General features: G+C 46.0%; 1 protein-coding gene across 1 annotated transcript in view; it reads right to left on the bottom strand.

The window, feature by feature from the left end:
• The window catches only part of PKD2 (polycystin 2, transient receptor potential cation channel), a 239,049-nt gene that overhangs the window by 102,045 nt on the left and 111,156 nt on the right, over positions 1-25,848 (bottom strand). The window contains exons 4-5 of the mRNA XM_078676197.1: positions 18,840-19,090; positions 2,192-2,416 (exon numbers count right to left, since the gene is read on the bottom strand). Of these exons, the coding sequence (XP_078532323.1) occupies positions 2,192-2,416; positions 18,840-19,090 (476 nt within the window). The remainder of the gene's footprint in view (positions 1-2,191; positions 2,417-18,839; positions 19,091-25,848) is intronic.

Below are 25,848 nucleotides of genomic sequence, written 5' to 3'. Positions count from 1 at the left end.
GTTCTGTATGTACGTATATATATATATATATATATATACACACATATATATATATATACATATATATATATATATATATACATACATACATATATATATATACACACTTTAATCAGTTCATTATTTACTAAATTCTGAGATAGTCCACATTAACAGAAGCCAAAAATTAGGCAAATAACATGTTATAAAGGACTAGGAGCAGGTTTTCAATGGAGAAACAATTCCAGCACGGCAGCACATTTCAGTTCAGAATGCCAGCTACGAATTAAAAAAATGTTGTGGCACTACATGTGAGATTCCCATTACATCATTCATACATCATTAATAGTATAAATTGCACTAACACACCGAAATAACCATAAAGCCATCGCAAACCTATATATTACACTGTTGCAACAGCAGGACAAGCTAATAACACCACTCAAAAGATGGCGGATTTGAAACTATCGAAAGCCAAGTTGCTGAGGTGCTTGAGCAGGGGTAAGATAGTGTCAAAAATGCTAGACCAAATTATAAGCAATTAAATTTTATACATTTCACCAACTTGACCTAGATGTGAATATGACATATGTTTAAATGGGGCTCTAGCGTGTGCCCTACGCGTCCAGCAACTGAAGATGACTTATCACATAGTGTGGCGGTGTCCAATAATAGCCTGATACTGGGGAGAAACATAAAAAAAAACATTCGACTATGGTATTTTGGTAGCTTAGCCCTTAACGAGGTAATCTACTGTCTTTCAAACCATATACAAAAGACTAAACATGTGAATGCTTTTCTGCACCTAGTATTAATACTAGAGAAAAGTCATATTGATATGAACCTGGAAAGCTCCCGCAGTCCCTTTGATATCGGACTAGATGCGAGGGCTTGAAAAATGTGTATACGCTGAAATTGACGTCTTAACTAAATCACAAGCAGTAGGTATGAAAATAAGCGTTACGAATTGTGGAATAACTACCAAGAGAAAATAGAAGCAGAATCCTATGTGGTCAGCCATAAACTATTAGACTGGAATTAAATGGCCCTCAAACTTGCAGTATGCTTATCATGGAGGATGGACGGGTTATGTTGGTATAGGCTAGGAGGCCGGTAGGAGTGTGCAGCTGAATATATGAATCTTATTAAAAGATTTGGGGAAATGTACATATGCCAATGATGATTTGTTGACCTGAAACCTATGAACAATATAATATGTGCAAGAAGTCTGACATTTACATGACTGTATATGGAATTTGATTTTAGTTTGTTTAACTGTTTGCAAAAGCTGTTGTCATTAAGCAAAAAAGAAAAAGCTCTTGAACAGCCTGTTAGAAGTTGTAGAAGAAGATCGCGGAAGAATCTTGAGGAGGAAGAGAGTGTCAGAGAGGGGTGCTAAGCAAGCGTCGGAGATAGAGAGGTCATCTGTCCTGTTCTGATTCCTGTCCTCAAGCCTTTGTTCACCAGATCTTTCCAATTCCTAGGCCTGGGAGTTGGTTTCCACACCATACTGGGTAATTATATCTATGTCTGTATAGGTTCTTATGTGCTTTTCTCTCTGTCCTCTCCCTTCCATGCAGTGTCATTGCAAAGTATAATTGAATATAAATTGCGAGAGACAGAGTTTGTTTTGTACTGTGTAAGTGGTTCACATGAATTTTAATCTAGGATAAAAATGTAAAAGACAATCCATATGTACACTGAATTGCTTGTATGTACCAAAAGCAATTGGCTGAGATTCAGATTCTATCTTTATTGCAATATGCTGTTGCATCTTTATTCTATGGAACTTGGTTTTAAATATGGAACTCAACCAAAATAGACAAAGAAAAATAAATACTTTTGTGATTGCCTTAGATTCTATGTACAATAGTCCATGGAATATCAGCGCTAGGCTCCGCTATTTCAAGGTTTGTGTGAGAAGCATTTTTCCTATCAAATACTTCACAGATCGAAATAGCTGGGCTTTAACAGAAATGTAATAACTTCCATGTTTTGGCTCATTTCAGTGTTTTGCTTTCACAACAAACAAACAAAATCTGGAAAAATAATGATTACCTCCACCACCTTGTCCAAATACCCTACTAACTCTGGCAAAGATTCCACAACTTGAAATCAAAACAGCCGCCTACCTGTGGCAAAAACCACAGCCTTACCTGCTCCTCTGATTTCTGACCATCCAATAAGATGGTCAGTGTTCTGCTTACTTTACCTGATGATACAGAAGAGGTTGATGTTGGCATTGTACACTGAGAAGTCCAAGAAGACTGCTCTGGTCCCTCTGTCCAGCCACAGGTTCTTCTTCAGGGTGGCGATCTGTGCGGCCGTCACCTCTCTGGTTTTGGAGAGGTCCAGGTAGTAACCAGCCCCACTATATGTAGCGATGAAGCCCCAGTGACTGCTTCCATTCAGCTGCTTTTCAGTAGCATACATCCAGCTGTTGGTGCAGAAAACAATATTAAAGCATTAGTCAGGAAAGTGGATGATTATCAATAGAAGCAAACTATATATACGGATTCATATTTTAAATTCAGATTTTAAAAGGCTAATATCAATAGTTCTGTTCATGTATATATTTTACACTTTAATCAGTTAATTATTTACTAAATTCTAAGATAGTCCACATTAACAAAAATAACAATGGCGTTTGGAAAGGGTCTGGCATTTTCTAAATGTGTTGGTTCCATAACACTATGGGTGTTTAAAATTCATGTAACTTTAGTGAAGCGGCGCCACTGGCCAGCGCTCCTGTTGTGAAACTCATTCCAGCACTTTTGGAAACCACAGAGCACTGACGTAGCCTGTCTATTAAAGCCAGCCGAGGCTTTTATCTTCCCTCAAGCCCTGCTGCCAGCGTGGACCCATACACCTCTATGTACATAAGAAACCCTCAGGGACCATCAGTGAGTCGAAAGCTACTTCCACTAATCTGTTGCTCAGCTGCGAGTGCCAGCGCGCGGGAGGGAACACCAAACAGTCCTCGCGACTCAAACTTCCAAACAGTGACGTCTTTGGCATCCTGGGCCGAGCCAGGACTATCGAGCAACCTACAAGGAAAGACGAGAATAGGTATCCGCTTTTGCACAGCCCCGACTGCGTGCCAAAAACCGACTTTTAACAAAATAACAAACACGCAACTCTTCCAGAAACAACCTCGCTAACAGGACGTAACAACATTCCACAAGCGCACTTATCAGCGCCCTGGGACACCGCAGTTTGTAGCGTACAGCCTATACGTGCGGTAATATGATTATTATTGTTAGACATTACCTTCTGCGGCAAGTGGCTGTCTCCAGGCACGCGGGAGGAAGCGTAGACGCCTGTGTCTGGCAGCGTGCATGCATACACTCTGACTGCTGCTGAACTCTGAGTGAAAGAAGCTCAGCGCACTCCTCGACTGCTGACGTCACAGGCTCCTACGCCTTCTTTTTTTTAGACTTTCTTGGGCGAGGCTTGGCAGCAGCTCCTTAACCACTTGGATGCTAAGGCTATTTTAGGACTTCAATGTAATTTCCATTGAAATCAATGGAAACTCCATGACGAGCTGGGCTCGTCATGAGCGTCGAAGGGGTTAAACGATATTCATACACTCCATAGCTAGTCTACAATTAGTGAGCAATAGAGCCAATTAAATTCAGTAGTCATTTACAGTAATTTCTGTACATCTAAGCTTTACTTTATCCCGGTCACTCGATAAAAAACTCTAATCAAGCCAGTTACTTTGATGGAGTGAATTGACCATATAAAAGAGAAGTCAAAACGAAACCTAAGAGACTGAAGCGCTAGAAACGGGACATTGTACTTTTACGCGCCACATTAAAATGAGCCTGTCATTTTTAAGCAGCTGGATAAACCGAGCGGGCGGCTTAAGCAAAAAAACGGAAGTCAGGCACTTTTGCCTGAGACGGGGGCGGGGCCTGCAATCCGGCAGGAAGTCCCGCCCGCCGCCGCCGCCGCCGAGGAAGAAGTGGAGCCGGCCGACCGATGGCCTCTCCGCAGCCCGGGGCTCCCAGGTGCTGGAGGGAGCCCCGGAAGTGAAGTCCTGCCCCCTGGTACCAGCGCTGCCGTAGATGAGACACTGAACATGCCGAAAGAGCCCGGTAAGTGGTGTGGGGGGGGGGGGGACGCGCGTGTGTCTGTTCGAATGTGTCTGTGCGTGTGTCTGTGTGTGTGCAGTGTGTGTATGCAGTGTGTGTATGCAGTGTGTGTATGCAGTGTGTGTATGCAGTGTGTGTGTGCCTGTGTAGGGCTGTGTATGTGCGCATGCGTGAGTGTAGAGTGTTTGCGCAAGGGAATGAGGCAGGAGAGGGGCACGGCGCCGTGCGCGCTCACGAGGTCAAAACTGAGCAGATCTGCGCTCGTGCACCCTCTCCTGTCCACATTCCTAAAAACGGGCAGCAATAGTTGTCGAAGCCGACTGCAATCAATGCTTACGCATTGAAGCAGGTCGTGCTTCGACCTAAAAACCATAAATTAGGCAAATAACATGTTAGAAAGGACTAGGAGCAGGTTTGAGAAACAATTCCAGCATGGCAGCACATTTCAGTTCAGAATGCCAGCTATGAATAAATATATAAACAAAGTGACAATCAACAACACGGTATGACAGAAACAAGCATTGAAAAAGCCAAAAGGTCTGAACTTAGCAATCCTGGGTTATTATTTTTATGTTTTGAAAACACATGCAATAAACATTACAAGGTAAAAGTAACAAAAAGTAAAACATAACAATAACCAAAAGTGTTGTGCAGATCTTTGAAATAACAAAAAAAGTTTTTTTTAAAAGGCACTGCCAGAAGAAAAAAAGACATGGAAATAAAATGAAGGCTGGCCTAGGGTTCCTAGCACTGAAGTGGACTACATTTCAGGTAAATGTGTACACGCACAAGAACACAATGCCATCAGTCACAGTGAAGAGAGCCAATGGCTGAAGTGGGTTGACCCATTGCCATATGCTGTATGCTGTGACAGGCGAAGCAAAATGTGAATGACACTAGACCAAACCAGTGGATGAAGATGTGGGGCTGAAATTCCTATGTACATATAGGTGTGTGTGTATTTTTATGAACTTTTTGGAAAACATGAGGCTGCGAGACAGCAAGGCGTCTCTGGTCCAGACCTAAAAAGAGCCAAAGCAATAGCAAAACAATAATTGGCAAAGCCAATAGGTCTCGCCTATGCGAGAGCTATTGACTTTGGCAACATGTTTCAGCCATGTTATACACCAGTGTGGCTGCTGTGCAGCATGGCTAAAGGTTAGGGGGGTGGGGTGGGGTAGATTTGGGTAGAGTGGAATGGGGTTGTTCGGTGTAGCGTGGAGTGGGGTAGAACTGGGGTTGGGTGGTTTAAGAGTACCTTGGAGTTGATTGGGGTAACATGGAGTGGGATGGATAGGTTTGTAGTGGAGTAAATTGTAGTGGGGTATATTGGGGTAGAGTGAGGTAGATTGTAGTGCTGTGGAGTGGGTTAGATTGAGTAGAGAAGAGTGGGGAAGAGTGGAGTGGAGTGGGGTAAAATGTAGTGGAGTGGGCCAGACTGTTGTGAAGTGTGAGTGGATTGGAGTGGGGTATATTGGGGTGGAATGGGGTGAGGTAGACAGGAGTACATTTGGGTGGATTTCAGTAGATAGGAGTTCAGTAGATCGGGGAAGAGCGGAGTGAGATATTGGGGTAGACAGGAATGGGGTACATTGGGTAGAGTGAAGTGGGGTGGTGCATTGGGGTAGAGTGGAGTGGGGCAGATTGGAGTGAGTAGTTTGAAGAGGGGTAGATTGGGTGTATTAGAGTAGGGTAGTTTGGAATACAGTGGGGTAGTTTGGAGAGGCGTGGGATAGATTGGGTGGATTAGAGTAGGGTAGATTGGAATGGAGTGAGGTAGATTGGGGTACACTGGAGTGAGGTAGTTTGAAGTGGGGTAGAGTAGGTTAGGCCTTGGTGGAGTGGGGTACAGTGGAGTGCAGTAGATTAAAGCAAAGTAGATTGTAGTGCATTATATTGAGCTAGAGTGGAGTGGGGTAGATTGGGGTGGAGTGGGTTAGATTGGAGTACTCTGTGGTAGACTGGAGTGTTCTAGATTTGAGTGGAGCGTGGCATATTGGGGTAGAGTGGGCTAGATTAGAGTGGGGCAGATTGGGTGAATTGAAGTAGGGTAATGTGGAGTGGTAGGATTGCAGTAGAGTCAAGTGGAGTAGATTAGAGTGGAGTGGAGTACATTGGAGTGGAGTATATTGGGTGGATTAGGGGATGGTAGACTGGAGTGGGAAAAATTGTAGTGAAGTGGAGTGAGGTATATTGGAGTGGGGTAGATTGGTTTGGGGTAGAGTGGAGAGGCGTAGAGAGGAGGGGCGGGGCGAACCGTGTCAGAGTGTCTTACAGTGAAGTGGCGTGGCATGGCAGAGTAGAAGGGCATAGAGTGCTGCAGTGTTGTAGAGTGAAGTGGTGTAGAGAGGAGTAGTGTAAAGTGGAGTGGCGTAGTATGGAGTATGCATGGTGTGATAGTGAAGTGCCATTACAGACAACACATTTCCAATTGAAAATGGCCATTACTTTTGCATAGACATAGTTTTACTGCACACAAATAATGTGTGGCAATGTCATCACCAAGTGTATTAATTTGTTTTTATTGTATTTAAATATTTGTTTCCACCACTTTTCAGAATTACAAAAATTCATTTAATTCATTTCTACTGTTCTCATTCTGTTGTATTCTGAACACCAAGTTCCCTCGGAAAACAAAGCTTGACATTTGACCTCTGTCTTTGATGCACAGCAAATTAGACAAGATAAGAACAAGATTTAAAGGCCTGTGTACAGATAGCGAGTACTCACCGGAGAGATAAAGTGAAGCTGAACAGCCTAAAACAACAAGCAAGGGACAGAGCCAGCAGGGAAATATGCACTCTGTAGAGTGGCTAAACAAAAAGAAAAAAAGATAGGTCCCAAGACTGTGACGAATGTAAGGACATAAGTACTTGGGCCATGCTCTAGGGGAGGGTCACATGCAAGAAGTGGGAAGTGCCGACCACAGAAATGACCAGCATAAGCAAACAATTGATAGTAGCTATGAAGCCTACCAATTGTAACTAATGGAAGGGCTTCAAGCCCACTAACAGTAAACAAAATGTTTCAAAGAGACCGCGCATGCACTTTCTACACAAGACCTAAAAAGACATAATAGTAGAAATGGTTGCAAATGGAGAATGAAAAAATGAAGAGAGCAAAGCAGAGTAAATACAAAAGTAAAATAAATACAAAAACTCACAAAAAAGGAATAAAATAAATGGTATAGCAGAAAGAAGCAAAAGAAAAAAAAACAAAGACATGATCAAAAAGAAAACAAAGAAGATTAATCAGAATGAAGAGGAGAAGTGTTGCAGTATTTCTGTATGGGTCATTGGTTGTGCTATCCAATTTTCAGTTTGGTACTATATTGAAATTGATAAGAATAAGACAGATCTCTGTGTTATGCGCCCAACATTGAATTTGACTTTGTCTTGCATTCTTTAGAAGCAAATTCAAGATTGGGCGCATAACACAGAGATCTGTCTTATTCTTATCAATTTCAATATAGTACCACATTGGATAGCACAACCAATAACCCATACAGAAATACTGCACCACTTCTCCTGGTCATTCACAAAGGATGAGGTAATACTGCACACGGAATTACCACTGTGTAGGATGTGGTAAGTCCTGGGTGCTGTACTAGTGAATACGTTTGAATTTTAACCCTCGCAATGAGACTTAACCAAGGGCACCTGGGTTTGCGTACTGATTTCTGCAGGTTTTTGCTTCATTTGATGATTTTTCCCTTACAAAAACATAGTGGTTGCTAGTTATAAGTGACATATGTCCCATCACTTCATTTTCATTCCTATTAAAGCATGTCAACCACTCACCCTGAAGAGCCATAAAACAGGATGAAAGGCATCAATTTATTTACATTTTTGACAGATGTCTGTCTGACAGAGTCACTTTTAAAAAGACATGTTCTTTTGAACATGAAATAGGTCTGCCATCCTGCTTAGACTTACTGAAGCAAAAACAGTGACCATTCTTGAGTGGAAATGTGTTCACAAGCACCTTCTGCAAGTCTCTAGGGTATGCAGTATATCCCTCGATGAGGGACTGGTGCCATTTTTCTTGATAAAACGTGTCCAGAAAAAAGTATTCTGTTTTACTTTAGAATTATTCTCCCCATTAGGAATTGGCACTAACTTTAAGTATATATATCCATCTGATGCCAAATAAGCTATTTTTACCCACTACTATGTTATGGCAGTTATGTATGTGTGTGATCAAGACCCATCAGGTACACCTATATACCTTGTGTGTTTGTTTCCAACTGAATAGCTGTCTGGGGAGACAGTCCAGTAATACTGGTTTATCTCTGTAGGTTAGTGGAGTATCTGTTAGTGAGTCTTTACTGCCTAGGCAGCTAATGGCTGGAACAGGAGTTATATAAAAATATTCAATAAGAATTTCTAGATATCTTCCCAATATACCTGTATGTGACTGCAGTTGTATAGCATTTGGGGCAAATAACCTGCGGTGGATTAACAATGTTGGCATGCAGGTGTCGATAGGCTTAATCTGTGCATTTTCTCGGGGGTCCATAGTATCCTTTGAAAAATGATGGCTAATATTGCTGTTTAGAAGCGAGTAGCAATCTCCAAATACGTGACTATTTTGTGTCACTTGTTGCTCATTTTGGGGGGGCGGGGTGAAGTGATACATTTGGATGTGGTGTTCCCAAATGTATAAGTTTTGCAATATTGTCTGGGGTGACGAAGAAAAAGTTACTTACCTTTGGTAATGATCTTTTGGGGGGGGGGATTCTATCCAACCATAGATTCCTCACTTTGTCAATTTCCCTAGGTGCCAGACTTTGTCCAAAAACACTTAAAAGCAGTGCTCCAGCACGTTGGTAGCTCTGTGCTACCCTGCGTCGACCATTCCTCTCCGGAAGTGAAGAACTGACCATTGTATGAGCGACATCCATGTGCACTGATGTGAGTTTCTTTCATGAACTCTTCTGTGCGCTCAGATGAAGAACCTATAGTTGAATAGAACAGACCAGTATGCAGATTCCCAAACTGGGATCTCTTTAGATGGCAAAGACCATACCACATGATGGGGAGGTGGGAGTGCGATGAGAAATTTGCAGTTAGAAGAGAAGGATCCACCAGAAAGTGCATTACCGAAGGTCTGCATCTTATTCTTCTGTTTGATACTTCTAACTGCAGACTCCTCAACTTGTTTATAGCTACCAAAGCAGTACTTTCCATGGTATGGACCTCACCCAGGAGTGGTGTTGAAGCATCACGCTGGCTCCCATAGCCCTACCCATCCGCGATGTCCAGGCCTGGGTGGATGACAAATCTTGCCACATCCCGACCATCTTGAACGGTTTGAGCTAAGGAAGCCCTTAAGTCTTCTGGGACCGCAGGTAAGATCTCACCCACCATGTCTCATTGTGTGGGTGTAGGGACTTCTTAAACAGCTTGTGTTAACCAACCTCAAGGCTAGGATGGGAGAGGAGAACATGCACTTGCCAAATGTATCTACGCGTTTTGGTTGGAAAGGCATTAGGGTTCACTCTACAGGTGAACGCCTGTACCACCAGACTTTCAGGGGATGGACGCTACGTTAAGAATTTCGGGTCTCCTGGAGCAGGTCAACAGTGGCCAGCGACATGTCGGCTCACTGGGGGGACAAGAAAAGGCTTTAGCCCAACTGCTCAGCAGTGTGTCAGTGAGGGCTTAATTGAAGGGCAAAAGAGATTTGGTGTGTATCTGGCTAGGCTCCAGGACCTCTCTCAATACATTTGTCTATACCTCCATAGTGGGCATGTGGAGGTCAAGATTCTCAGCAGCCCTCGTAACCACTGTGTGCTTTCCTCAGTTGTGGAGCTGGGTGGGGAGGGGCAGGGGCTTGGAGAGGGTAAGGTGTAATGTCCGTGCACGGCTACGCAGCAGAAGAATCTTGTCTCAGTCGGATGGATTCAGTTGAGGCTGCGGCACATCAAGATCTGGCGTGGCCTCAGTTGAGGGTGCCATGATGCCGGCTCAAAGTCAGACACCACAATGGGTTGTGCTTTTTTCTCAGGTTGCAAAGCTTGAGGTAGAGGTGCTGATTTCGGCGACAGCCCCCCAATACAGATACAGAACTCAAAGCAGGTTTAAGGAGCCCTGACTGCGCCAAGGGCGAACCCGCCGGCGTTCATCTGAGTGGAAGTCCCTGTGGATGGTTGGGGCCCAAAGGGAGCCAGAAGTGTGGCAAAGATTCACAGCGTGCATTCTCAAAAAGCTTTGACCTTATGAAATGCCACTGGTGGACCTGAGAACTCTGAGTGCCTCAGGACCAGGGATAGAACAGATTCCTCTGTGGAATAGGAGGAAGACCTGGAGGTTCGGTGACAACTTTGTGCCTTTTTAGGAGAACAAGAGTGGCAGGAAGGGGCAGAGTGCCACATAGAATCTTTTGTTTCTTCTTTGTCTTACCCGAAGGTTTTGACAGGGAAGATTTGCCTCGGGAAGGACTTTCAGAAAAAAAGACCAGGAGAATTTCTGGATGGCTATAGATTTCATATAGGCACATCTGTTTCAGGCTTTGGAGTTGTGCAATCAACCTGAGTAGAATAGGCACACCTGACAGACTTTTGTTTGAGACATCCCCTACATGGCGTAAACACTGTCATTTTAGAGGTGCCACCACTTCCAACCTGGGGACATTTTGGAAGAAAATCACTTCTTAGAGTGAAGGAGAAGAGCTCCGGATTCACGTCTGATGAATAGAAATAAAGGAACTGATGTCAGTGTGCATGGGTGGCGCTTATAGGCAGCTCAGTCTGGCTCCTCCAAGGCTGACACCATTAACACGTAGTTGAATGGCAACATCTACCGATGCGCAGGAGCCCTGCTTTTGATTTTTTGGGGATCCAGTCTGCCATCTGGGGAAATTCACACGGTGAAGAATATGAGTTTAGAAGAACAAGTTAGTTACCTCCAGTAATGCTCTTTCTGGTAGAGCCTCTTCAACCACAGATTCCACACCTTTTGACTATTCCCCAGACATCAGACGGGAATAATAAACTTTTCCATAGTACCTCTGCACACCGGACGATGGCAAAGTGTGGCTTTATATTAACGTCATTACACTCTGAAAATGACGTTCGTGGCTTTTATAGGTGCCACTTCCATGCTGACGTCAGTTGTTTGGGAGACTGCACTTCCAGACATGCAAATTGGTAGACAGTGCACAGATTGCTAGATTTGGGATATTATTATATGGTAGAGTCGAACCACAGAATGGGGTGGATGGAAGGCTCAATGAGAAATTTGTGGCTAAATAGAGTCTTTACCAGAAAAGTGTTAGCAAAGATAAGTAACTTGTTCTTTTGTTCAGACTTCTAGCCACAGATTACTCAGCTTTTGCATAGATACCAAAGAGGTACCCCATGGGAATAGACCAGTGGATGAACTCAAAACATAAAGTCCTGTAGTGCCCCTCAGCGGGCTTGGCTGCAGACATTAGTGCTTTGTGAACGTATGGAGGGATGCCCACATAGCTGCCTGGATGATATCTAGGACAGGTACTCCGCATGCTAATGCATTGGTAGCATCTTTGGCCCTGGTGGAATATGCTAGCAGTCCTTCTGGAGGCTACTCCCCTGCAATGTATAGTAGATCGTAATGTACAGCACAATCCAGTGTGAGATGGTACACTTCTGTACTGCCCTGCCTTTTTAGGTCTCGCCTGTCAATGCGCATGCGCATTGAGCAGAGCGAGACTATAGGGGCTTAAACAGAGCTTACCTAGACTGGCGATTTGATGCAGTGCATGTGTACTTTTAACTCAATGCGCAAGCGCAATTAGTTAAAATGCACGTGCACAGCATCAAATCGTCAGCTTGGTGCCGCCAGCAGCTCTTCCCGCTCCGCCCCCTGCTGCATCAAAGGCTTTTTCACGGCCGGCCGGCCGTGCTTTCAGTTTCATGGCCCGCCGGCCGTGTCTTCTTTTCTTTTTCTATATATTTTCCCTTCTCTCCCATTCACTCTTTATCTCTCTCTCCCTTTCACTCGTACTCTCGTTTTCCGTCTATATCTGTCTGTCAGCCCTATTTCTTTCTATAGTTCACCCTCGTTCTTTCTCGCTCTCCTATTTATACAACTTGCTCGCTCCTCTGATTCTTCCCCCACTCTGTCCCTTCTTTTTTCTCTCCCTCAAGATACCCCCTTCTCTCCTCGTATGTCGGTCTCTCTTCTTCTGTCCGTCTCCCCCACCACCACCACCACCTCTCTTGTCCTGCCCTCGGTTATGTAAGAAGCTCTCCTTCTGATACTTTTACTTGGGCAGTACCGGCACTTCTTAGAAACAATCGGGTATTTATTTATTTATTTCATGCAATTGTATATTGTTCTATTTCAGAGGGGTGGAGTTTCTTATTTCCTCTCCCTCGCTCTTGCCTTTGTTTGCCCCCTCGTCCTCCCTTCCTTGACCTCCGTCTTCAAGTGTATTGGTTGTAATTTATTCACGTTAATAAACCTTGCCAATTGCTAAGCCTCGCAGCCTTTAAGGTCACACACGTTCTCAGCGTCCACTTATATTGCATTCGACGCTGTGTAGATCACAGACGAATAATGCTTTTTTTTTTTTTGCAGAGTTTTATATAGCGCGAACTAGAACCGAACCGAATCAGTTATCAGAGCGCTTTATATAGCACCAGTTACGTTACATGAGGACACACTTTCATTTTAGGCACGGGGAGATTAAGTGATTTGCCCAGAATCACAGGGGGTTTTTGGCGTCGTTACCGAGACTCGAACCAAGTTCCCCAGGTCCGAGGTCGAGCGCCTTTGCCGTTAGGCCAACCCCTCTTCTCTTACCCCAATGCTTCCCTTCTGGGCACAGCTGTTTGCCGAGTGGTCACAGATTGCGAACTCAAAGAGGTCCACTCAGCCATTCATCCTTCTAAGGTTGATAAAATGCGCGCCACCGAGTTGGGTAACAACAGACCTCTTATCAGCGCCAAGCTGTTGCACTGGGAGTGAACGTGTTCTTTACAGACCTATGTTTATGTAGTAATAATCACAAAATACACACTGCCTCTGTCTGGTCATCGGGCGGGCGCAGTGAACCGCATTATTCCTGATGGTGGCAGCCACATGACCCGATGTAACCTGCCTGTGGCCCGCCCACAAGATGGACACGGAGGAGGGTTTCCTCCAATGACATGATACAGCCACAAGCAAACAAACAGAAACAAGCATTTGCAATGCAATAGGTCTCGCATTTATGCGAGCTTGAGCTATTGACATTACAAATGAACGTTCCCTTTTATTTATGTTTTGAAAACGAAAACAAAAATAAAAGGCATTGTCATTTGCAATGTCAATAGCTCAAACTCGCGTAAATGCGAGACCTATTGCATTGCAAATGCTTGTTTTTGCCTTGCGAACCCAACACAGAGTGTATCATGCACCATGTTCCATGGTGCGATCAAAGGAAGCCAAGTGCTCTTTTGGGGTGAAAATGATGGAGCCTCTTTAGAGGGGTAAGGTGGAGCATAGAACGCCAGCATAGTGATAGTCTGACTGATGTGGAACGGTGTCACAATTTTCAGGAGAAAGGATACGTAGTTCGCAGAACCAGCTTTTCGGGGAAGGAGGTAGTGTATGATGGATGGACACACAGCCCCTGAAGCTCAATCACACGCCGTGCCAAGGTGATGGCAATTAGAAACATGGTTTTGATGGTGAGGAGCCAAAAGGGACAGCTGTGAAGCAGCTCGAACAGGTTACAAGTCAAATAAGTAAGGATGAGATTGAGGTCCCATTGGGGCCTCACAAAAGGGGGAAGAAGATGTAGCAGCCCTTTAAAAAAAACTCAAAACTGGTGATTTAAACACAAAGGCTGGAAGAGAACCTTTAGAAGTGCACAAAGCAAGGCCTTGCTAGGCAAGAGACAACACAAACAGGAAAACGTCAACTGCCATGGCCTGAAGGGAGTCAATCTGATATGAGCTGCACTAAATGACAAATTTGTCTCAACAACAGGTGTATGCAGTTCTCGGTAAGGGACACCTTGCTGCCAAGATGACATAAATCACCTCAACGATGGTCGAAGGTGTCTAGCTGCCGTCGCTCAATTTCCAATTATGAAGGGAGGAGATTGCGAAGGAACACATGCAGGACCACGCCCTGTTGCTGTAACAGATATTTTGCTCCGTCCTCTGATATCCATACATGGTCTGAGAGATCCCCTTGATGTTGGGTCCACTGAAACTTCAGATCCTACTGCAGAGTTTACATGTGTCATCTGGCGTGCTCAACCAGCAGGATGGCGTGCTCAACCAGCAGGATGCAGGAAGCCATCAGTCCCAGCAACCTCAGAGTCAATGTCACAGAAATCCAGGACCAAGGCTGAAAGATCAGAATCATAGCCTGACTGTCCTGGACTCTCTTTCCTTGGGTACAGGTATGAGATGTAACCATGTCCATGAGACGGAGTCAGGTGTGACTTCAGCATGTTGACAGTGAGCGCCAAAGATGTCAGGAGGGTCGCCACTGTCTGGAGGTCCCTGATGGCTGCCTGGGGCGAGTCTGCCTTCAACAGCCAGTCATCTAGGTAGGAAAAGACTGGCACTCCCGACCACCGAAGGTGTGCTGCCACCGCTACCATCACTGTTATGAACACCAGGAGGGACGCCAGTGAGATCAAAGGGGAGCACCGCATACCGAATATACTCCTCTCCATTGATTGTGTGTGTTTTGCTTCCTCTCCCACCACAAGCTGCAGGTAGCGCTAATGGGATTGAAAAAACAATTATGAAAATAGGTGCCCTACAGATCCAGAGCCACCATCCAGTCTCCAGTATCTATGGCAGACAAGACCTGGGAGTAGGTGAGAATTTTGAATTTCTCCATCCGGAGGAAGTTATTGAGTGGGCACAGATCTAGAATAGGTCAAAGACCTACAACTTATTGGGCAACAGAAGTAGCAGGAGTAACAGCCACATCCTTTTCCTGGCACTGGCACCCTCTAGAAAACCCCTTTAGTCGAAAGGGCTTGCTCTTGCTGCAGCAAAATGGAGAAGTGGTCTTTGGTCAGTCGCTGGGTGGATGGTGGCAGGTAAGGAGGGAGAGTAGGAAGTGTAAGGCACAACCTTTGCAAACAATATACAGAATCCACCTGTCCTATGTGATGACTTGCCAACCCGGATAGAAATTGGTGTATTCTGCCTTCAACTGGTGGCTGTGACCTTGGAAAAGTACACTATAGAGATTTGGCAGGTGGGGCTACGGGGGCGGGTGGACTGAGTGGCACGCTGACCTAGGCCACTTGAAAAACTGCTTGGTTCCTTGCAGGGGCTGGACAGATTGGCGGTAAGGAATGCCCAGTCCAAAGTCACAAAAGGAACAGGGGAATTGGTGAGGCTAGGCAGAGAGGCCAGCAACTGAGCAGAAGCCCTACTCTCCTTAACATTTTCAAAGGCATGGTTAGTCAAGTCCCTAAACAAGCAAGTCCCATTGAATGGCATCTCCATCAGGGAGGACTGGATGTTGCCTGAGAACACAATCAATCGCAGCCACACATGGCAACGAATGACAATATTGGGCCTATAGCACACCCAGCAGAGTCGGTGGTATCCAAACCAAAACGAACAGTGAACTTGGCAGCATCATGACCATCTTGGATCACCTGCAACAGAACACAGCAAAGTTCTACCAGTTCACAAGGGAGGACTTGTGGTACAGAGTCCCAAGGGGCAGGAGTGTAAAGGCCTAACAAAAAGGAGGCATCGATTGAGTACAGAGCCAAACTGGTGGATGAAAATAGGCATTTTTGGGGTTGGGCCAGCTTTTGGAGGCCTGCATCTTGAGGTTCTCTGGAGAAAGGTGTTGCAACAAAAAAGCCAGGTCACATTGAGCAGGACAATGCCCTGCGATCTGCCTGTGAACTGGTGGGCTAGTAAAAGGCTTGGCCCAAGCCCCCAGGAGGGTATCGGTCAGGGCTCACTGAAGGGAAGGAGGGGCTCAGAAGTGCTCTGGCTTGGCCGTAGGACTTCCATCAGAGCGTTCTTTGTCCCGTCTATGGTGGGGAGGTGGAGATCAAAGACTTCAGCTGCCCTACACATAAGTATAAGATTCTTCCATGGCAGAGCCCCGAGGGGAGAAAAGGGCTGTCTCAGGGAAGGTATCAAGTCCACTAACATCTTGCAAAACGTCGTACCAATTGTTCTCGGCATAGGGTTGATCAAACACATCACCCTGGTCATATTCATTATCATAATCTGTCCAAAAATGGAAATTTAAAGACAGGTTGCAAGCCCAGGGGTAAGCAAATGCCGAAATGGGTGCCTTGGCCTGATTTGGGCACCACATTTGTCGCATTCGGACTGGTGTTGAGTCTGCATCAGAGAGGACAATCAGGGCCACCACTTCAGGCAGCGAGGTCAGCATTGTCATCGACATACCCAGGTCTGGCATAGTTGTGGGCATCAAGGGCAGTGTCAGAATTGCCACGGAAGTTCGAAAGTAGGGGGACAGAAGATCCAGCTGGCACAGAGGGCAAACCTGCTGTCTTGGAGTCATGCCCAACCATAAACATGCAGGCACACCTGGTGGGGATCTGTAACAGACATCTGCTTGTGAAAGTCATTACAAGGTTTAAACCTGTCGTCTTAGGTGGTGTCATCCCATGTACACTGAAAAAAATGTTTTGGAGAATAAAAAATAGAAAATTGCTGGAGAAACGTTAACTGAGAGACGAGAGAAGCTCTGGATCCACTTCAGGAGGCAAGGAAAAAAAACTGCAGTGAGCATGCAAGAGTAGCGCCTATACAGGTCCCGCACATTATTTCCAGAGTGGAACGGTGTTAAGTGTAGAGCCACACAACAACACTTTCTGGCACGCAGAGGTACTATGGAAAGGTTTCTGGATCTAGTCTGACGCCTGAGGTATATCCAAAAGGTGAGGAATCTGAGTCTAGAAATCTCTATCAGAAGTATCTATCAAAAGAATGTACATCTTTATTGGTAGAAACCATCAGCACGATAAACTTATAAAATTCAACAGTTTGGAGCTTATATTCCAGCGTTACCAGTCTAAAGATTTGGGGTACATTTTGTCAAGAATCCGACTTTACTACCTAGATTCTTCCCAATCTGTCCCAGCAAGACATTTCTCATCATTTTTAAGCCTCTCATTATTCTTCATCAAAATACATTTGGAATTAGGTATCTTGTTCTTTGATTAGACATCTGCATCTGACAGGTTTCTAAAATTACAGAAATGTGGGTTTTTCTGTTCATTGGACTGTGTTAAGCTTTTTTTCTTCTCACTATAGATAATCATGGTACACCTCATCCACACCCTCCTTCTGACCAGAGAGCAATGTCTTTTCCCACATATTCCTTTTCATGTTTTCTCTCTTCACACAGTCTGTATTACAATGTACAGCAGCTTACAATCTTTACTGCCCGTTTTTGGGTTGAGCCTACAGACAGCACCGTTGTTTGGTTGCGAAAGATAGATTACGGGCTTACCAATAACGGAGGGGCTTGCAGCCCACCCATTGCTTGCCAAAAGTTGGCTTTACTGTCACTCATTTGCCAGCTTCTTATGCAATGGCTTGCCTTGACCATCTTGGGTCTATCCTTCAACCAAAGCATGTACAGTTTACTCGTGACTTTCCCCTGCTCATCTTTAGTGAACTACATTTTGCTTCTGTCATAAGCAATGCGTCTTTCAGCTGCTCCCAAGTGTGCTTCTGACCCCCTGTGATCTGTGTTCTTCCCTCTGGCTTGTGTGCTTCTCCCCCCACCCCGTTGGTGATGCACTCGCATGTTTCTCCCCCTCCATTGCTTTCTTGCATGAGTGCTTTTCCCCACCAGCTCCATGCAGCTCTTTCTCCCTTCCATCTGCTCTTCTCCACCTCCCACAGCCAGACTGGGAACCAAACCGGCCCTGGCAAACAGCTCAGCCGGCAACCGGGGGGGAGGCTAGTTGGAAGCACCACTCCTGTCGCACTGCTCCTGCTTTTGGTACAGGGAGCCGATTTTGCAGCTATCCTGCAAAACCGGATACTTGGTAACAAAAACGGCCCAGAGGGGTCCTAAACCAGCCCCCACTCTGGCTGCCCACTGGGGAAATGCCTGGTGCCCGATACAGGCAGTCCGGCCCTGATCCCACCCGAGCCCTCTTGTTGCTTCTGCCATCAGCACCCTCAGTACTGCTTGCCCCACCTGCACCCCTGCGTTGCTTCCCCCCACTTGCACCCCCATGTTGTTTCCACCCCCGGCGTTGCTTCCACTCACCCGCTTAAAAGCTTTAACCCTTATTTTCTGTTTATTTACTGATCAAACTTGAATCGGTAAACAAAAAGAAAAAAAGCTCCCGCGTCATGGTCATAGGCATTTTTTGTTTATTCTTCTTAAGACATGCTGTACAGCAACACTAAAAACCATTAGCAAACCCAACTGGCCCCAAAGCTAAGATCTATCAGCTTTGCCAATGCTTATGAACATGACCTGTTCCTCTAGAAATTACCTTCACCAGATGAGATTGTATTAAAAAATAACCAGTTCTGTTTGAACAACTGTCTCCTGCCTCACAAGGTTTTTCACCTTTTCACTACGATTTGTTTTACTTTGCAACAGCTTCTGATCACAAAAAACCTAATATTTCGGTTTGCTGAATATTTGGAGAGATTAATTGAGCACACAATATTATAAACAACGAGCTGGAAATCACAAGATCATCCAAGTTAGATACACAAAGCGACTAAACATAACTATAACTTTAGAGCATGTTTATCTGCTCTACAACACCTTCCAAAACGTACAAAGCATTACGTACGCTGTTCCGGTTTGCAATCCAAATGGAGAGGTGTCTTCATTGCCGGGTGAGTACACATCGTAACACTCTTTGATATCGTCTTGAAGGTCTTCCGGGATGGAACAAGAACCATTCCTCACTTTCAATTGTCTCATCCGAGGCACCCCTAGCAGCAGGTTCTCGTAGTAGATAAAACTCTGATTTTCCGCCATTGTCTTGTTGTTGTACCACACGTCCCAGTAGAGGCCATCTAAAAGCGGGCCCTCTGTGTACTACCAATAAAAGACACATTTTAGGTTCTGAAAATAGTTATGCTGTAAGCATTCAAGCCAGAAACAAATTAAACCACAACATAGAAACAAATAAACCACATATTTTAAACTGCGATTGGCTGACACTACCTTCCTCTACAAGCCTACGGTCATTGTCGGGACCTGCTGCATCATATGCAGTGTCATAATGAACTGTGTCACACCCTACTTGTGGAAAACATTCCATGCCATTAGATGAATGGAAAATAAGGACCCACGTTACAAAACAAAATGCGTAATTGGCAGACACCAGAAGCTATGTCTTTTTAATTTATGTGGAAATAAAAACCTCCGCACTTAAATATGGCAATGTTCTGCCCTCAGGTCAAATAGGACCTGTAGGACGCTGGCCCTATCAGAGGACAGTGTTAAGCATGTGTTGTGCAAATGCAGCAAAATAATTCACACAGTCAAAGACTGAACTTCAGACCAATTGTTTTTGTATAAAAATATTCTTTTAGTTATTTTATTTTCTGGAACCAAGCAAGCCTGGCACAGGTAAGTGCTAAGTACTTTGCAGTAAATATACAGATTTGGATTGCAATTGTAAATGTACTTTGATTTGATTACAGTAGTGTTACTGATAATCTAAAGCTTTTCAGAATACAGTAATGAAATAAAATGAAAAGAGAATTCGCAAAGCGCTGTAGCTACCCTAAGGCGTCCTAGTGTTCTGGACAGGCGTGTAGATGAACAGCTGGCTGTTAGTCTAATTTATTAAAAAGCAGGGTTTTTAGCTGTTTGTGAAAGGAAAGTAGGTTGGGCTCTATTCGCAGATGGCGGGGAAGAGAGTTCCAGAGTCTGGCCGAATTATAGGAGAATGAACGACTCCCACATCTGGCTCTCTTTATCCTGGGTACTGCAACAAGATAGGAAGAGGAGGATCTGAGCTGTCTGTTCTGGAGATAGGGGATGATCAGTGAATGATTGATGCTGCGCTTGTTTTCCAGAAGGCTCGTTGGACGATGTATAGGCCTTTAAACTGGATTCTTTCCCTGATGGGAAGCCAGTGGGGATTCTTCAGTCCAGTTTTGACAGGGAGTTGACAGGGGATTTGGAGCAGGGTTTGTGCTGCACAATTTTGGATCACCTGGAGCTTACGTAGGGTGGTCTGTGGGGACCCTAGGTAGAGGGCATTCCCAAAGTCCAGACGCGTTAGAATTAGACCCTGGATCATGATCTGCCTTGCGTGAAACGGTAGTAGGGGGAAAATGTTCCAGGTGAGCCTGAGTAGACTGAAGCAGGTGGCTGAGAGTTTGGTTGCTTGGCAGTTAAAGTTAAGGGACTTGTCCAGCCACATGCCTAGGCTCTTGATTGTGTCTTTGGGTGTGGGGGCAGGTCCTAGGCAGGAAGGCCAAAGGGAATTGATGTTGGGAATGGGGGTATTACCTAGGAGCATCAGCTCTGTCTTGTCTCCGTTCATTTTGAGACAAGAAGAAGTTATCCATGAGTTAACTGCTTCTAAGCAGTCTCTCAGATGGTTGGGTGCAGTGTGAGATTGGTTGAGAGCTACCACTAGTTGAGTATCGCCCGCATAAGTAATGATTTTTAGCCCGAAGGGGCAGACTATCTCGGCTAGGGGGCGCATGTATATATTAAAGAGCGTCGGGCTCAGAGAGGAGCCCGGCGGTACTCCGCAGCCAAGAGGCTTGCTAGGGGAGGTGGTTTCGCCCTCGAAGGAGCAATCTGATAGAAAGGACTCAAACCACATCAATGCATTTCCTGTGACTCCTAGGCCGGCCAATCGATGCAGTAAGATGTTGTGGTTGACCGTATCAAAGGCGGCACTTAGGTCAATAAGGATGATAGCTGCCGAGCCTCATATACTTTGTATAGGATTTTGAGGAAAAATACAGGTAAATTACTTTTAGGATTACTTTTCTTAAACAGTGTAGTATACCTGGATACTACACTGTGACATTTCCTGTAAACAGGTAAGTAAAATCTTGTTGGTTAGTTAGTACAATTTTGAAGAATTTCTTTAGGTTTTCAAACTCCACACAGAAACTTTTCCAAGAAAAACAGTCAATGTTATCCTATTGAGGAAAATAGTTTTTAGTGTAAGTATTCAGTAGTGGGAGCTGAGGTTCTGGGGGTAGACTCAGCGGTCCCCCAGGGTCGGGAAGGCACTCTTGTTACACCCTCAGCTGCACCAGGGCAGCCGGGTGCTGAGGCCTAATGTTTCCCAATGGGGTATAGGGGGCCTCTGGTTGGTGGCTGCTAAGCTCCTGGACTTTAGCTCAGGGTAAATGGGGAAACAAAGTAGCACCAAAGGTGCACCGTCAGCGGCACTAGGGCAGCCGGGTGCGGTTTCGACGTCGGGCGTCCTGTTGTTTGCAATGGGGAACCTCCGGTTTGCAAAGGCACTGCAGGCTCAGGGATGAACATCTCCTGGGTGCGACGACCACTTCGAGTGGTAAGTTGGGATGTTGGGGGCGTCGGGTGCAGGGGTGCCTTTTAGGGTCGGATCTACTTACCAGCTCCTGGTCACGGTTGAAGGGACCTTCCGTATTTAGGCTGCAGGCGTCGGCTGGAGGTTTGAGGCAGGTCAGGGGTCACCGGGTCTCAGGTCAGGATCGCCGGGGAGACCTCCTCGTGGCGTTTGCCTAATGGAGCTCGGGCCATGGACGACGGGTGCAGAGTGGTGCAGATTCGTGGTGTCCCGCCAGAGATTGAAGATGAACAAATACGGTGCTCACGGGAGACACAGTATTTGTGGTTGAAGGCAGGCAGGTCCTCCAGGGTTTTTGATGTTGCTGGCTACAGGACACACCAGGATTTCGCATGAGCAGGTTCAAGGTGGAGACAGGCCAGTAGGGCTGGAGCCAAGTCAGTGGGCATCTTCCTCTTGTTAGCTTTGGCATTGCTGTTCAGTCCTTCTTCTTTTCTTGTAGTTTCTTCTAGTATGCCTTCATTATTCAGGGCTGCCCCTAAATACTGTATTTAGGGGGCGATTTAAGGGTCACAAGTTCAGTAGCCAATGGGCTACTGACCTTTAGGGTGACTACACCTTTGGTGTGCTCATCCCACATGAGGGTGTGAGAACAACCCCTAAACCTGATTGGGGAGTGCCTGCCATCTGCAAGATGGTGGCCACTGAAGAGTGGGCTTCACCTCGCCTCCCCCACCTGAGGGGTGGAGTTGGCAGAGGTGGGCACACCTTCTGGGCTGGCTAATTTTTCCCATCCGGTCTTCCCACTGAAAAGAAGAGGAGACAGGAAGGTGGCATGCTCCTGATAGCAGGAGAGGCTGGGGGTCGCATTACAAAGGCTGCAAGGCCTTTGAAGCTCCCCTGCAACAGATGGCTCTTCCAGCCTGGGTGAGGTGTAAACACCTCGCCCAGGAAAGGCTGTGTTTCTGGGCTAAAGGAGCGAAGGCTCCCACCCTAGGGGTCCAGAAACATGTCTCGTAGTGCAGGCTGGTGTGTACCAGTCAGGGAACACTCCACTAGCTGTTCGTTTTTCAGGGGGAATCTTGAAGATGCCCTTGGAGTGCATTTTTCCTTAAATCCCACACGGCATTAGTGTGGGTTTAATGTGCTGAGAAGTTTGATACCAAACTTCTCAGTGTTCAGTGCAGCCATTATGGTACTGTGGAATTCGTAATGATAAACTCCCAGCACCATATACTCTTAATGGCAGCACTCCAACTACAATGTCTAAGAATTGACCTAGACACTGTAGGGGTACAGGGCTCATGAACCTGTCCCCTCACCACTTGTATAGTTCACCCAGCTAGAGGGGTGACTGAACCATGCCAGGACAGGGGGTTGTAGGTATGGCACACAGAGTGTGCCATGTCGCCTCTTCACTTTGTTCTGCACCAAAACATGCAGCCTGCTAAGGCAGTGTGTGTGTGTAATGGTACAGAGCCTCTAAGGGTGACACAATAAGTGCTGCAGCCCTTAGAGGTCTTTCCTGGTCAGAGTGCCCTGGGTACCTGTGGTACCATTTACCATGGGCTGGCCTGTGGCCAGAGATGCCAATTGGGTTTTGTGGAAAGAACACAGGCCCTGGGAACCTGATTGGCAGGGACCCAGGGCACATCAAGTCACAGTGCATCAGTAGTCTGGCAAAAAGTGGGAGGGGTTACTGCAATAGAAACCCAGCTTCTCACATGACCTTAGGAACCATCTCCTCCAGTGGCACAACATCCAACATAGGTGATAATTAATTTAATTAATTTTCCTGCTACTGTGCCCTATAAGGCTCTCTTCTAACCTCATTACAGTATATCTTAAATCACCTCCTAGTTCCCCACATTACGTGCAGAGGTCTCACACAATATTGTGCCCATGTTCTGGATACTCCTACTTGGAGACAGCATCACTGCCCCTTGCTGTGAGGGCCTTCACCTTGCACAAAGGCTGTGTCGGAGAAGCAGGCAGAAAATCCCTTTTAAAAGAGAACCAACTCAAACTGGTCCTAAAGCCCCTGTCTGGGATTTCGTTGTGATTAACTGTACTAAAAAGACAAGCACTTGGCTGAACAGCATGCTATTGTATCTACTGGTTGAGTGTGTAGCTCTTGCCCGAACAGAAAGGTTTTAGAGCCATAGTAGGACAGACCCCGGGACAACTGTGACCCACAGCCACCATGGTTGGGGCCAGGCGCGCAACACCCATTGGGCCACCAGGCCCGGACTGGCCGTTGCGGGCACCAGGCAATCCCCCAGTGCGCCGCAAGGGTGGGGGCCGGTTTTGTGCCCCTGGGGGCCGTTTTTTTGTTACAGGGCCGTTTTTGCAGAGTTGCTGCAAAAAACAGCCCTGTGACAAAATCGGCCGAAAACCGGCCCCTGCAAAGAGCGCGGTCGCACCCCCAGCTCCCCTGGGGATGTGGGGCCGGCCGAGCACTTTGCCAAGGCCGGTTTTGGTTCCCAGTCAGGCCCTGCATTGGGCTCACGGGGCTTCAGCCCCTCGTCGTGTGCGTCAGCCCGGGGGGGAGACAGCTTCGCGGGCTGGCGAGCATCTAATTGCAGCCGCACCCGAGTACTTAACAGGTCTTTAAAAGACCATTTATTTGTAAACGAGGCTTTTGTTGTGGGTCACTCCTTCTTACAGCCACTCTGTCCGTGGCTGGAAGAATTAGCCCCCACCGAAATTTGGCTCTAATTGCTCGCCTGGTTGGGACCCAGTGGCCAGTCTGCCCTGCGGCCCTCATGAGAAAGGGTGGCAGTGTGTTAGAGTAGGGCTGGTTTAGGCAAAGATAATGTGCTGGTCAACCTCCTTTGATTGAAGTGTTAGTGCATGCAGTGGAAACTGTTGCTGGCATGGAACTGCACTTTATTACAAGGACAACCGTTCATGAAAACAATAAAATGTCCAGACAATCCACAGACGGGTCATTGAAAATGCAGGACAATCTCAGCTTTCAATTGTTTTTAATAAAAAAAAAGACTATTGCTGCATTCGGGCAAAACGGACAGGAAAAACATGTAATTACACTGCCACCAAGTGGCAATTTGGGGGAATAACACCTCTTCCACCCCGAAGGGAGGGGGGGAAACACCTTAGCACTGATTAACCTCAGAGACTCTGGAAGCCCAGAAGCACCCCCTCCTGCTTCGAGCTGTTCACGTGTTTCCATACTTGACAGACCACAAGGCGCAGCAGAAACACAACAGTTTTACGTCTCTGAGCAACAAGACCCCGTGTGGTAAAGTGGGGGCATCTACATTCCAGAGCAGTGAACTCAATGACTGTTCCGCTTCCTCGTAGTTTGAGGCAGGCTGCGAGTGTCAGATGGGAAAGTGCTTCTCTGTGCGTTGTTAGGATGGGGACGACGACAAATATTTGGGAATTTTTTTGGGAGATGGAGGGGGTACGCCCTCACTGGAGTGCAGACTAACGAGCACATCCCCTGCACGCTTGGCAGGCAGCACCCCCGGCTTTAAGTTGGGCAGGTCCTGCCAGGACTTTGAAACGGGCTCCTACCAGGCCCTATGTTTGCCACACAAGCAAAAACATGAGGTTGCTGGTAAACCATGCAAGTCGGTCAGTCCCTGGTTACATTGTAAAGGTTTTGTTTTTCACGCAACATACGTCTCTTACATTCTCCATACAGTAAATTAAGTCGTCTCCAAATTTTCGGGAAAATTCGGTTTTGGGGTGGGTGTTCATGCCATGACGTGCCTGAGAGGTCTGGTGTTGAGACTCAAGGCAGTGTGGGTTTCCCACAGCACCTGTCAGTGAGTTATAAGGTGCTCAGAATATATGCTCATCCACTCCTTGGCTTCTCAGAAGAGTGCACACAGGGATAGTCACAAACATGCCAATTCTAGAGAGTACTCTATGGGCAAGTGTGTAAAGCAGGTACAAACAGATGCTGAAATATTGTTAGCACCAACGGAAAAGAAAACGAGGTGTTTACAGGTAAGGAGAGGGTGTGTGGGTGAACGTGAGGTAAAGAATGTGCACTAGGGGAAGGTGACGTGAGAACTGAGAAGTGTACACAGATGGACAGAGTGAAAGGAAATGGAGTGTAAACCATGCAGATTAAGGAATTAAAGAATAAAATGTGGGATGAAAAATGTGATTAACTGAGACCAGAGAAGAATGTGATGTGCCAGCCAGAGTTCAGGATTAACTCAGACACTCTGAAGACTACTCCCCACTTCAACAAGAGACTAATATTTAAATAACGGTCTACTATTTTCAGATTTTAAACATTATAGGTCTAATTGCTCACAACTATAACGTTCTGTTACTCCTTTATCTTATA

Source organism: Lissotriton helveticus, chromosome 2_1, assembly GCF_964261635.1.
Source record: "Lissotriton helveticus chromosome 2_1, aLisHel1.1, whole genome shotgun sequence".
Taxonomy (NCBI): domain Eukaryota; kingdom Metazoa; phylum Chordata; class Amphibia; order Caudata; family Salamandridae; genus Lissotriton; species Lissotriton helveticus.
Note: the sequence above shows the minus strand (reverse complement) of the source record. Positions and strands in the feature narration are given on the sequence as shown.